General features: G+C 38.8%; 1 protein-coding gene and 1 pseudogene across 1 annotated transcript; one reads left to right on the forward strand and one right to left on the reverse strand.

Moving 5' to 3' along the window:
* The first annotated feature begins 2,188 nt into the window (after positions 1-2,188).
* Positions 2,189-5,957, forward strand: LOC126605124 (FT-interacting protein 1-like; annotated as a pseudogene).
* A 412-nt stretch (positions 5,958-6,369) lies between these two features.
* Positions 6,370-9,499, reverse strand: LOC126605132 (60S ribosomal protein L6-1-like). The gene is made up of 4 exons (XM_050272502.1): positions 9,141-9,499; positions 8,202-8,308; positions 6,767-6,948; positions 6,370-6,657 (listed from the first exon to the last, which is right to left on the reverse strand). The coding sequence occupies exons 1-4, from the start codon at positions 9,395-9,397 to the stop codon at positions 6,502-6,504; spliced, it is 702 nt and encodes a 233-aa protein (XP_050128459.1). The 5' UTR covers positions 9,398-9,499; the 3' UTR covers positions 6,370-6,501.
* Between the last annotated feature and the right edge of the window lie 4,627 nt (positions 9,500-14,126).

Raw genomic sequence — 14,126 nt, forward strand, 5'->3', positions numbered from 1 at the left:
AGCAGTGCCATTCAAGCCCACACGGGCTCAAGCCCAAGGCAAGCCGGCCCGAGCCGCCCAAGCCCACAATACTTATAGTAATAGCCCATAAGAACTATAATGGTTAGCGTGGAGTATGCTAAGGGGGTGGGGGAGTGGGCTAAGCTTTACAATTGGTTTGTCATGATAATGTGGTTCAACTTTGCCTTTGACGATAATCAAACCTAAGACATCTCACTTATAAGTGAAGAAGAATACTATCATACCTAGTACTAAGTGACTTTTTTTTATTTTTATTTGAACATATTATAAGTGTTGAAAAGAAAAGAAACTTGCGAGCCAAGGCAACAAGAAATTTCTAACGCTGAGAGAAGTCAAGTCACAGCAGTTTAGCAGAAATTGCAATAACAAGGGTGAAGCGAGATCCACCACCTATTCATATTTCACGCCGATCGATTTGGTGAGGTAAGTTTTCTCTCTCAAGTTCTTACGAAAATTCCATTAATTCATCACAAATATAATATATATGCCAAATCAATGTAATTTTCACCTAATTTTTTAGTGTTAGGGTTAGCACTCGATCTGTTTATTGTTTTGAGTGTTTTAAGTGCTATCAGTTGGTTCTGCAGTTTGTACAAAAAAATAATTGAGATATCCTTACAAAAGAGGCACCAATGTCATCACAAAAGCAGCAGCTTTGTGTTATTGAAGATGACTTCAAAGGCGAAAGCCATGGAGGGTTTGGGCAACCTGATTTAACGATTTCAGGTGAGCCTACTGATTATTATCCCAAAATATGGCTGCCGGATTTTCTTATGTTTAAACGATATTATCGTTCTTTAATTATTAAGGAAAAATGAAAAAGGTTATGGTTCTTTACCTTGCCGGCCTTCAGAATTTAGGGGCCCTAACCTTCGAAGTGGGGCTCTAAAGTTCTCTGACTTCTGACCTTTCGTACATTCACATGTATAAAAAAAGTTAGCTAAATACATTAAAAGTTTATTTCAAAATATCATTAAGAATTAATATTAAAAGAAGAAAGAAAGAAAAAATATTCCACACCCCGCGTTTTTGACACAAATGTATTAATTAAGTTTATATAATCTAATTGTCAATCAATTATTTTTTAATTATCTATGACTTTATTATTTTGATATTTTTATTGAATTTGAATTTAAAAATATTGGAGGGCCCCTTTGAAATAGAAGCTCTGAACGGACGCCTACTTCGGCTACGCTCAGAGCGGGCCTTGTTTCTTTAATTCCAAATATGCAAATAATATGTACAACAAGCATAAAACTGAATGAGTAGTCCATACTCCAAAGTTTGGTTTTCAAATGGGGCTGCTGCAAAAATTTTAGCCAAATGCAATTTATGCCACTACTCTTTGCTCTGCTTGCCTTCGAGCTGTGACGTGAATGCGGATAAGGTGTTATGATTTATGAACCAAGTCCAACAGTTTATATATGTTGGGCAAGGTCGAGAACCATATATACATTTCACGTATTATATATATCAGTTGATATATTTTTTATTTTATGAACAAACGATATTTATCGGGGAGGGGGTGAACTTAGCCTCACAATGTGCTAGCAATAATGTAGTTCAAATTCGTTTTTGGCGAGAATCGAACCTACGACTTCTCACTTACAAGTAAAGAGGAATACCATTAGACCATAATACTAAGTGTCCTATATCAGTTGATGTTATATGCAACTCTTACACAGTAAATTACGTTATGACCCTAAAATTAAAGTACAACTGGTCATGTTCACGTTAGGTATCCCCTTTCATCCGGAAAGTAAAAATATGTAGCCCTAAACATCAGCCTGGCCTTCTCCAGCCATAATCCTTTGTTTCTGCATGACAATGAAAGCATCCTTTGTTTCTGCATGACAATGAAAGCATCCTGGGTTTCATCGTGTTTTCCGATAAACTAACATGGTTGCAGATTCTTCGCGGGACTATAAAGACATAATTATTCACAACCTTGTGTGTATAAAGACATAATTATTCACAACCTTGTGTGGAGTTTTCTGATTTTCCTACTAGTGTGGCAATTAGAGTCTGTTTTGATGAAGGGAACGGAATATTGGGATCCAAGAGATCCTTCTTTGCAAAAATTTTGAAAGTGCAGCAATGCCGGTACTGGACACGTTATTTCAACGAGAATCGAATCGGAATTGAGCTGGCTTGAACATGGCGTCGAAGAATTTCAACATTGTATTAATACTAGCAAATGAGGTGAGGGATACAACACGAATAATATATAAGGTTAAAAGCAAGAAAATAATAGAAAGAAAGCTCAAAGAAGGAAGGAAAAGCATAATTTGATCACAAGCCAAGAAAGGGATTTCCTCAGCACATCCAGATTGCTGCCTAGCCAAGAAAGGGATTTCCTCAGCAAACAAAAAGCAACATGTGGACATTGCAGCATTGGCTAGAGTGAACATGCTCCTCCTTTTGTGCCCGAGTTTGAATACCCTCCCGCAGTTTAGACTAGTTTAAAGTAGAATATCTTTTGTATCAAAAAAATCAAACAGATCATAACTTGAGAATATATAGAAATGACAGAGGTTCACTTTCCCACTTTATAAAGTTTGAAGCTTCCCTCCGTTTTCGACCTTCTTTCGAATTTTTAACAAAACTGAGAGGCAGCTTCTTCATCAAAACATTCTTTGCTTCACCAAATAAACACAAGCACCACTTTGTTTGGTCCTTGTTTTGTTTCCGATTGCTTGTGGGTGTCACTGCCTCTAGATTCCCACAGCAGCCAAGAAAGCAAAAAGAGAATGAAGCTGGTAGTAGAAGTGGTAGATGCTCATGATCTTATGCCCAAAGACGGCAAAGGATCTGCTAGTCCATTTGTACAAGTCGATTTTGTGAACAAGCTTAGCCGAACCAAGACTATTCCGAAAAATCTCAACCCCATTTGGAACCAGAAACTTTTCTTTGATATTGACCAAACCAAATCCATCACCAAGCCATTGAAGTATCTGTGTTCAACGAGAGGAGATCACCTATTCCTGGCCGAAACTTCCTTGGAAGAGTGAGAATTCCTTGCTTAAATATTGTCCAGAAAAGTGAGGAAGCTTATCAAAGATTCCAACTTGAAAACAAGTGGTTTTTCTCATCTGTCAAGGGTGAGACTGGCCTAAAAATCTATATTTCTCTAGAATCTGAACCGAAAGCTCCTCCATATTCTCCACCACAACCCATAGAAGCCTCTCCTTCCAAGTCTCAGCAACAAACATCCGAAAACTCAAGTTCTAGTCCCTTTGCTTCTCCAAATACAGAAAACACAAAATCCAATAGCAAAGTATTGGCTGCTATTCCAAAAGAAAAAGAGTTCAGACAAAAATCAGCTGAAGTAAGATCAACTGAAACATCCCACCACGTACACAAGCATCAAGTTCTGCAGCAACCAGGCATATCGGTAGCAACACAACCTCAAGGTTTCCAACTAATCATGCGGCCAGCTCACCTGGAAGCGCATCGTAGTCATAACCAGCAAGACGACTATGACTTGAAGGACACCAGCCCACAGCTTGGCGAAAGGTGGCCAAATGGTGGAGAGTACGGAGGAAGAGGATGGATGAGCGGTGGTGAAAGATTTACAAGTACTTATGACCTTGTTGAGCAGATGTTTTATCTGTATGTTCGAGTTGTGAAAGCCAAAGACCTCCCTCCCAGCTCCATTACCGGAAGCTGTGATCCTTACGTGGAAGTAAAGCTGGGGAATTACAAGGGAAGAACAAAGCATTTTGAGAGGAAGATGAATCCAGAGTGGAACCAGGTGTTTGCTTTCTCAAAAGACCGAATCCAGTCATCGGTGGTGGAAGTTTTTGTCAAAGATAAAGAGATGATTGGAAGAGATGATTATATTGGAAGGGTGGTTCTTGACTTGAATGAGGTTCCGAGCAGAGTTCCACCTGACAGCCCGCTCGCTTCTCAGTGGTACAGGCTGGAGCACCGCCGCGGGGAAGGGAAGGTTAGAGGTGAGATCATGCTTGCAGTCTGGATGGGAACACAGGCTGATGAAGCCTTTCCGGATGCATGGCATACGGATGCTGTAGCTGTCTATGGAGAGGGTGTGTTAAATATTCGATCCAAGGTATACGTATCACCAAAACTTTGGTACCTGAGGGTGAATGTGATTGAAGCTCAGGATGTGCTGCCTAACGACAGAAGCCGCCTCCCAGAAGTCTTTGTCAAAGCTCAGGTTGGGAACCAAGTGCTCAGAACCAAGCTATGCCCAACTCGAACTGCGAATCCATTGTGGAATGAAGATTTAGTCTTTGTTGCAGCTGAGCCTTTTGAGGAGCAGCTGGTTGTTACAGTTGAGGATCGAGTCCACCCTTTGAAAGACGAGGTGTTGGGTAAGATAAGCATGCCAATTGATGCGTTTGAGAAGCGGCTTGACCACAGGCCAGTTCACTCCCGCTGGTTCAATCTCGAGAAGTATGGTTTTGGTGTGTTGGAGCCTGATAGGAGGAATGAGCTAAAGTTTTCTAGTAGAATTCACCTGAGAGTTTGTCTTGAAGGTGGATACCATGTGCTAGATGAATCGACCATGTATATAAGTGATCAGAGGCCAACGGCAAGGCAGCTTTGGAAGCAGCCTGTTGGGATTTTGGAAGTTGGCATTCTAAGTGCACAAGGGCTTCTTCCAATGAAGATGAAGGACGGCCGAGGGAGCACAGACCCTTACTGTGTGGTTAGGTATGGCCAGAAATGGGTCCGTACCAGAACAATTATCGACACATTTAGTCCTAAGTGGAATGAGCAATACACATGGGAAGTGTACGATCCGTGCACCGTGATCACATTGGGAGTTTTTGACAACTGCCACCTAGGTGGAAGTGAGAAGCAACCACCAACTGCAGGCAGCGGAGCAAGAGATTCTCGAATTGGAAAGGTGCGTATTCGACTATCAACTCTTGAAGCTCATCGGATGTATACACATTCGTATCCTCTCCTTGTTCTACAGCCTAATGGAGTCAAGAAAATGGGCGAACTCCAACTAGCTGTTCGATTCACAACCCTCTCCATAGCTAACATGATATATGTTTATGGGCACCCCTTGTTGCCAAAAATGCATTACTTGCATCCTTTCACAGTGAACCAAGTCGATAATCTACGATACCAAGCAATGAATATCGTAGCAGTAAGACTTGGCAGAGCTGAGCCGCCTCTGAGAAAAGAAGTGGTGGAGTACATGCTAGATGTTGATTCCCACATGTGGAGTATGAGGAGAAGCAAGGCCAACTTCTTCAGAATTATGTCATTGCTTTCTGGTATGTTTTCCATGAGCCGGTGGTTTGCTGATGTTTGCAACTGGAAGAACGGCGTCACCACTGTTCTTGTTCACATTCTCTTTCTGATACTGATCTGGTATCCAGAGTTGATACTTCCAACTCTTTTTGTCTACATGTTCCTCATCGGAATGTGGAATTACAGGTTCAGGCCTAGATATCCTCCTCATATGGATATCAAGCTTTCATGGGCAGAGACAGTTCACCCAGACGAGCTTGATGAAGAGTTTGACACATTTCCGAGCTCTAGACCCCACGATATAGTTCGAATGAGGTACGACAGGATCAGAAGTGTAGCAGGGAGGATACAGACAGTTGTCGGTGACATAGCAACGCAAGGGGAGAGATTTCAGTCGCTACTCAGCTGGAGAGACCCGAGAGCAACCAGCCTTTTCATATTGTTCTGCCTTTGTGCAGCTGTGGTGCTTTACGTGACTCCGTTCAGGGTGGTTTCTTTGGTTGCAGGGTTGTACAACTTGAGGCACCCCAAATTCCGGAGCAAGCTGCCTTCCGCACCCCACAATTTCTTCAAAAGACTGCCCGCTCAGACCGACAGCTTACTCTGAAACTGCTTGCGACAAGTCCTGTGCGAACTGTAACCAGATTATGTTCATCTGACCTTTCCTTTCTCTGAGTTTGAATAAATGCCCTGTCTTATTCTGATGCTGCTGTTTTCGAACGTGTTGGCTACTGGCCAAACATACGGATGACTATATAACTAAACAAATAGGCGCCTAAATGGATAAGTGGTCATTGTGATGACAGGGTGGGTAATCGGAAGATAGCACTGGTGATAAAAAAATCGGATAATCGGAAGATAGCACTGGTGATAAAAAAATCGGATTTAAATCATTGTGATGAAGTCAGATAGGAATTAGACTCAAAATCAAAATTTCTGTTATTTCTTCGTTGCTCCTCCCTATTAGTCATGGCTCCACACTCAACAACCAAGCTTATACTTTTTTAGCTCATGTCGCATGACATGGATGTGAATTTCGTGAAAGTAAAGATAATAGGTTCAAGCCTCTCCTTTAATTTAAATTTAAAAGAAAAAAGAAGTTCGCACAACTCGAGATCTGAAGTAACATCTGATTAGATGTCAATTACAAATAAAACTTAAAAAGTAGCACCACTGAGATCGAGTTCAAACAAAAATGGAACGTTTGTAGGATAGGAAAGAAAAATCTAATACTTTCCAGCTTCTTCTCTAGAATACAAGCTCATGAGGCTTCATGCCTTGCTTGAGAGAGAACCTTGCAGCCAAATAAGTCTTCAAATCTGCAATTTTGTCGATGCAATTAACCAAGGGTGTATCAACAGCCTTCTGGTCTTCTTTTTTCTCCTGGGGAAGTACATTTTTGTCCTACAATTTGAAGAAAGAAATCAAAAGGTTATAACACAACAACAAAAAGACACACACATGAATTGCCATCCACAGTATACACTCAAAATACAGAAGATAAACACCCAACCTCCTTTTCCGCTTCAAAGAATTCGCCTTCTCCCTTCTTCTTTTTCTTCTGAACTTCCTTTGCAAAATACTTGTCATCAAATTTATCAACATTAACCCCAGAGATGTCAATCTTAGTTGAAGTTCCAATAACGTAAGATTGGTTCACACGTCTTAGAGGAACACCGTTAATCTTGAATGGTCCTGAAAGGAAAAGAAAGAACAGTGGGAAACACTCCAATGGATGTAAACGGCCACCGTTTCATCAAATTGCAACAAGTACATGTTCACGAGCATGTTTTCCTTTGTAATATATTTGAATCGTTTGAAATAACGCACGATATTACGCAATATAGCACACTATATACCATTGTGGAAGAGATTTTGTGATATACGCAAAAGTATCATGATAGTCTAAAAAATCGTTCGAATTCTGCGTGATATTCCACGATATGGCGCAACATACCACACCGAATGCCTCATGATCCTATTGCTACGACAATCACCACATTCATCCATTCAATGACTATACTACTGGTTTATTATGCATTAATGTGAACTTATATGTGTTTTAGGTGCAAGTATACATGTATAAATATATCTAAACTACGTAACAAAATCCTCTTTGTCAACCAATATTGGGTGAAAGGACAATTTGGACTTCCATCGCTAAGTAAAATCATGGGTAGTAATGTAATTTTGCACAAACGAAATATTTTTTTCTTCCCTCACCCACATGTCATCATAGCATTTCTCAATTTTTTTTTTAAAAAAAATCAAAATAAAAAACTCCCCGCATGGGCTCTCAGTATCCCTTTCCAACTTCTCTTCAACTTATCTCTTCCATATAAAAAGATTTAAAAAGAAAAAACTAATAATATGGAAGAGATAGAAGTTGGTAAGAAATGTGAAAGAAAGAACGAGAGAGAGAAAAACGAGGGTTATATTTATTTTTAATTTTTTAAATTAGAGACATGCTTTGATGACATGTGGGTGTGGGAAGAAAAAAACAACAAAAAAATTTGTGCGAAATTACTCTAATGCCCATGATTTTCTTTTTGGATATTTTCTTTCAATTAGGCATGAAAGGGTATAGAAGTATTTTCCTCAGTTTTTGGTTGACAAAGAGTGTTTTATTGATAGGTAGTGCCTGTGTGTGTATTATTCATTTACTATTTTACGCTATGCAGGTCTCAAATAGCTTACATGAAACCTCCCACCCAAGCCCTTATGCAATGAGATTTCTAGTACTGGTATGTTAAACCAAGTCATCATCTCAAAAAATGAAATCAACCAGCAGCACATTGACACAAGCATTGAGAACTAATAAATCAACCAGATCAATTTGGTACCAAGAACTGAAGCAGATGAAAAAAGATTCACTCCCTGTTATTTTTCTTGCACCAATATCATTAAAGTTTAGAAGAAAAGCCCAATTAAGGAGAACAATAACTTACCAGTGACCAAAAGCAAGCCAGATGAAAGCTGCTTCAAAAACACAACTCTCTTCCCCTTGAACCTCCCAGCAAGAATGATTAACACAGTTCCAGGAGTAATGCTAGCCCTATACATTACAAAGAAAAGAAAATGTCAACAGATTATTAATGATTTATAGAAGAAAATACAAAAAGATTACTAGAAACCATAAACTTCTCAGTTATATGAGGCCTAAACAAACCAATTCCAAATTGAAGCAAACACCAAAAGAGAAAATAAATCATTTCCATCCCAAAATTTGTGCATGATTGGTCCTGAAAAGAATAAGTGATCCAACTTCTACTCTCCATATTGTAACTTTTCCTCTCTATATTGTAACTCATAAGAAAGTAAATATTTTTCTCAAATCCCTAACCAATAGGAGCTCAAATTCATATCATCATTTTCTATGTTCCCAATATCTTATCCTCAAGACTGAAATGGGTATTGAAAACCATAAACAAAATCCTAATAAACAGAACCTTAAAACGAATGCACGATACATTACATTTCAACATTTCAGCTGCACATCTTCGGAAAGCCTAACATGACGCAAGGCAATAATAATCATGTGTATACAAAATCCCACCTATCACTCACTTTCAGACCGATTTTTCGGTATTTTTCTGGCAAAAAATAAAACCTCACTACCTAAACCTACATACACGATAAGGAAAAGAAAAGAGTAGCCATTCCAAAATCTACAAATTAATTAGATAAAAAGTTACACAATTCATAAAATAATCACACAGGAGCACACATTTCCTCAGAACACACTCACAAAAGCACATATCTTTCTCAGAATCCAAACACATTAAGACAACAATTCAACACATTTTCTCATCAGTCAACAGCCAAAAGAAAACACAAATACATAGAATCTATAGATACAAAGACTGAGAACAGGGATGGATAAGCACCTAAGTTTTGTGGGCTTGGGCTTGCGCTTGTTGACGAGAGGCTTCTTGACATCGTCGGCGGGGTAAAACTTGGGCGGCTTTACAGCCGGGGCGTCGGCGGCGGGCTTCTTTTCGTGGCATGGGAAAGCACCGCCGTTCTTGGCCTTGATAGCCCAGAGCCCTCGCTTGTGGTACATCTTGGACCTCGAGTATTTCCCAATCCCTCTGATCAGATCTGGGTTTCTGGTCACCTTTGGAGTCCTCTGCTTCGGCGCCATCGCTAACACGCGGAGGTGAAGGTAAGCTCTCTCTCTCTTCTATCACTCGCTCGCCGTCTCTGATAGGCGCGGCCACAAAACACAGTGCGGAAGAAACTTGGGGGTATATATATGGGCCGAACCCTTCAAAACCCTTGACCTACCCTGTAGAATGGGTACTCACTAGTCGCTACTATCACTTTTTACACTGCCATCGGCACGTACGTAAAATGACCATTTTGGTCACTGTACTTTTGTAGTTCAATTTTTTACAAAGGAAACTAATGAAAAATGATTTGAAAGCTTCGAGTTTTAACAATAAGAACAAAATAAAAGGTAAAATAAATAGTGACATGATTGATTTTTTAGTGTAAAAATATAATTTTTCTTTAAAGTAAACGGTACCGGAAGATTTTCATTAAAATTTCCTTTTTTATAAGCTTTTTAGTCAAAATGATATTTGAAATTTGCATAACTCATCATTTTGGTCTTTGAGATTTGAAATTAATAGAGTTGGTATGTGAGATTGTCAACCATCAATCATTTTTGTCATTCCATGAAATATTATGTTAAATAAGAATCAAGATAACAAAATACCATCAATTTAATAAACAATAGGCTTGTTGCGGTCCTATTAGATTATGAATGTGATTGTGTAAATCCTATGATATCTTTATGTGATTCTACCATATCTCTAGGGTTATATATTATCTTATTAGAGTTGTAATCATATTGGGGTAATTAATTTACCTTCCATATTATTATAAATAAAGGCATAATGGGATGGAATATAACACACCTTAGAATTACATATGTCTCTTCTTTCTTTGTTACCGCTGGCCCCTCTTCCTCTCTGTCCTTTATACAGTTCAGTCAAATAGGTCTACAATACGTTATCAGCACGCTCTTAACGTTACGCTAAAGAAAGTTTGATCTTCAATAAGAAGAGTATTACATTTTAATCATTCTTTTTAGGAAACTTTAACGAAAAGTTTCTAGTACTGTTCACTTTAACGAAAAACCATATTTTTACACTAAAACGTCAATCTTAATACTATTCATTTTACCCTTTATTTTGTCCTTATCATTAAAACTTAAAGTTTTCAAGCCATTTTTCATTAGTTTTCCTTTCTTTTTATGATTAATTTATTATTTTATTGAATTGATATACATGTTATTTAGTCAATTTAATTTTTCTTTGTTGAACGTGATACAACACATTGGAGATGCAATTTCGACTTTCCGAGAATGATCTTCTACAAGTTCAAATGCTCAATTATTTTCTGCCAATCAAGTTCTTTTAAAATAAATTAAGATATTTGAAATGACCTTGAAGCATGAAAACACTCCCCATAATGCATAAACCCCCTATATTTATATTTTCCTTCCAATTATATATATTATATATGTGTTCATATATTTTGTCAATATATATACTTGTTCATGCAATACGCAATTATGCTATGTGGAATTTGTGAGTCAAAACATCAAAATTAATTTAGAAGCAATTAGAGTTTTTAACCTTAGACATTCGAAGAAAAAAAAAAGTGAAAATTGGGATTTATGCGGTACTGTCGCCACACCACCGTGGCATTATCGTCTGACCATCGCGCTGGCCTGCAACCCAACCGCGTAGGGAACGGTGTCGTTTTCGACACCCTGGACCAAGCATAGCAGCCCTTTGGGCTTGCTGCCATTAACCTGCAACCAAGCTTCGACCTGGGTTGAATTGCACATGGGCTTAAAACCCCGATCCACACCCAAGCCCACTCCAACATAGCTTGAAGCTATGTTGGGCTTGTCCCTGATCGGGCCTGAAGCCCTGGTCTACGCCTGAAGCTTGTTGGGTTTTGCCTTTACCACGACCCGCAACTCCATAAGCCAGCCCATACAGCCCAACGACCTAAAACCCAACTTCGACTGGGTTTCCTCTCACCACCCGCAATCTCACCTTGGGCTGAGCTTTCCCCGTGCACTGGTTTCGGCCTACATCACCAGTAGCCTTGCTGCTGTGCTTCCCAGACTCTCGACTCGTGGCATGCAGCAATGTTTGGGCTGCTCCTCAGCCACCTGAGGCCTAATATGCCTTTTTAGGGTTTTACCCTACTCACGGCACCCAAGCCCACCGTAAATTGGGCTATTGTTTTTCGAATACAATGTTATTTTTGGCAATCTCTATCATTTTAACCCGAATGTTGTTATTATTTTTGCTTATACGATCAAACCTGAATGGTTACGATCTATTGAATTAATTAAAGTAACCATCAGTCCATTAATCTGACAATTAATCCAAAATTATTGGCATAAAGTCCACTTTTTGGGAATTAGCAATTCAATAAATTATTTATTTTCTTTGAACCACTGACTCCATTTCATAGTCCCAAAACACCCACACTTGAGTTCCTGAAGCAACCCAAATCCACTACACTTAGTTGTATATTGTATTATGTGTTATTACAAGTACCTCATTTTATGAACCAGAAGTTCATAACTAAACTTGAACTGTAGTTTCAAATTTAGTGCCTTTGAAACTCGAAGTTTTCATAAAATAATACACCCATGAAAACCCGACGTTTTTCATGTAAACCATGTCTTAGAACCCGAATGTTCTAACTTTGATGTTTATGGATATTTTATTTCCATAACACCAATCACAATCTTGTTCCCTCCATTCAGTGGATTATCGAACCATAACAAAGTTCGATTTCACTTATTTGGATGTTTTTTGACCGAAACCACGTTATATGGGTACAAGACGTGAATCTCTACTTGACTATATCAAGAAGCTAAGTAACCATTGAAGCCAACAATGGCAAGGAAGAGCTGAATAAACCCCCCACCATGATTTTCATTTGAAGACTTATGCCTGAAACACTACAAACGGAAATACCTCCCGAATAAGGATTCCATGGTTATTTGGCTCGCTCTTACGGACTGTCTAATCATGAAAAATATTTCCTAAAGCACACCATGATTACGTGACGTCCATGAATGAGTACGATTCTAAAATTTATAAATCTGATCGAATTTTGAATGAAGAATACTTTTCTCGTCATTCCAATGTTCTAACTCGTTCCTGAAGTAGAACTGTAGAAAACGGAAGTTTACCAAATTCTCGGATCTGATTACTACCATAAATGTGAGAAAAAGGATAGACCCAGCTTAGTTGGACTCTACCGAATGGCTCAACCCAATTCGGTCAAGGTCTACTGAATGGTGGTGCCCTGCTTCGGCAATGATGCACCGAAGGGCATGCTCTGCTTCGGTAGAGGTACATCGAATGATATTGCTTTGCTTCGGCAGAGGCCAACCAAATAAGACCCCTCAAACTTTGACTAGAGCCTACCGAACCCAAGTCTGGGTCTATCTCTCTCACAATCCCAATTCGAGTTTGATTTTTACAACGTATGGTAGAATCAGGGCTAGCCAAGATATGTCATTATGCCTGAAGCATGATCATTGGCACCTAAGACCTAAAACTTCAAGAATAAGGGATAATGTTCCCAAACCTTAACCATGCAGAATTTACTTCATCTTGATGGATTAGATCATTGGTTATGCACATGTTCGTGTCTCAACCAATGTCGTTGAGGAGTACCATTCTCGTAGTCAATATACGAAACTAATTTTGCTCTACCAAACATCGTTGAAATAGCAGAATTTTGACATAGATGGCCTTGTTGGTCGAATCCCCTTAAGTAAACCATTTACTTTGTGAACATTTTTCCATGTTCTTGGATTCAAGTTTGGTGTGTGTTTTACTTATGAATTATCTTAATAATATTGTCTTCGAATATGAGTTAATTGAATCATGTTTCTTGTCTACATTTGACCAAATTCAATTAAACACGTGATTAGGTACGAATGTGGAAAAGTTAGTTGTCTAGATGAATGCGATAATATGCACACTAATTTTATACCTAAATCACATCTCTAGCAACTACTTCAGGTCTATCCAATTTGATTAAGAGCATTGGCATGCTCATCGTTGTATGAATGGTACTAAATTACCATTTAAGAAACCTTATAGTCTCCCCATTTCGGAAGAACATTGTTGAGTTTTAAAGATATTTGAAAGAACAATGTTCATGACTGAAACCACTGAAGAAAATAAAGTAGAATATATTTGCACCACCTAAAAAAAAGAGCCTGAAGCTTTGCATTAGGGCCAATGGGCTGTTTCCCAACTAGGAACATGCCATCTGTGGCTGACCTGAAGCTTAGTGATTGAGCAGTTTACTTACCTTAGCACAACCTTTTGGGACACTTAGGTCGAACAATGATGCTACAACGTATATCCTTACCCAAAGTAAGGATCATGTGCTTACAAGCACACTTTGCCAAGCTCGCTCGTTGGGGAAATTGATTTTCTAAATCATCCCTCGCAAAGATACGAAATCACCATTTTTCACAATGGATTCAATGGAATATATGTGGACTAATCCAACTAAAATGTGGACCATATAAATACTTATGGTTTTGGTTAATGAATCAACAAACTGGTTGCATGTTTGTCCACACACATTGCTGTTAAACCTCCTGGCCAATTTTAAGGGTTCACCACCCTACTTATCTTATCAAGTCTGGAAAACTGGATAATGTCGAAGAGTTTATATCGACGGTTTTTTATAAGTATTGCATGTCTTTTGAGTTTATAATTGAACATCGAATTCTCATGTTCACCCCAAATAACCTCGTAAAGTGATCATAAAGCGCAATTTCAATGATCGCCTGGACCTTGATGAATGCA

Source organism: Malus sylvestris, chromosome 2 (assembly GCF_916048215.2).
Source record: "Malus sylvestris chromosome 2, drMalSylv7.2, whole genome shotgun sequence".
NCBI lineage: Eukaryota > Viridiplantae > Streptophyta > Magnoliopsida > Rosales > Rosaceae > Malus > Malus sylvestris.

Coding starts and splice junctions, on each gene's coding strand:
- LOC126605132 (XM_050272502.1), bottom strand. CDS start 9,397: ATGGCGCCGAAGCAGAGGACTCCAAAGGTGACCAGAAACCCAGATCTG. Junction 6,949..8,201: donor TGGCTTGCTTTTGGTCACTG/GTAAGTTATTGT, acceptor TTTTCCTTTCAG/GACCATTCAAGATTAACGGT. Junction 6,658..6,766: donor TCTTTGAAGCGGAAAAGGAG/GTTGGGTGTTTA, acceptor TTCAAATTGTAG/GACAAAAATGTACTTCCCCA.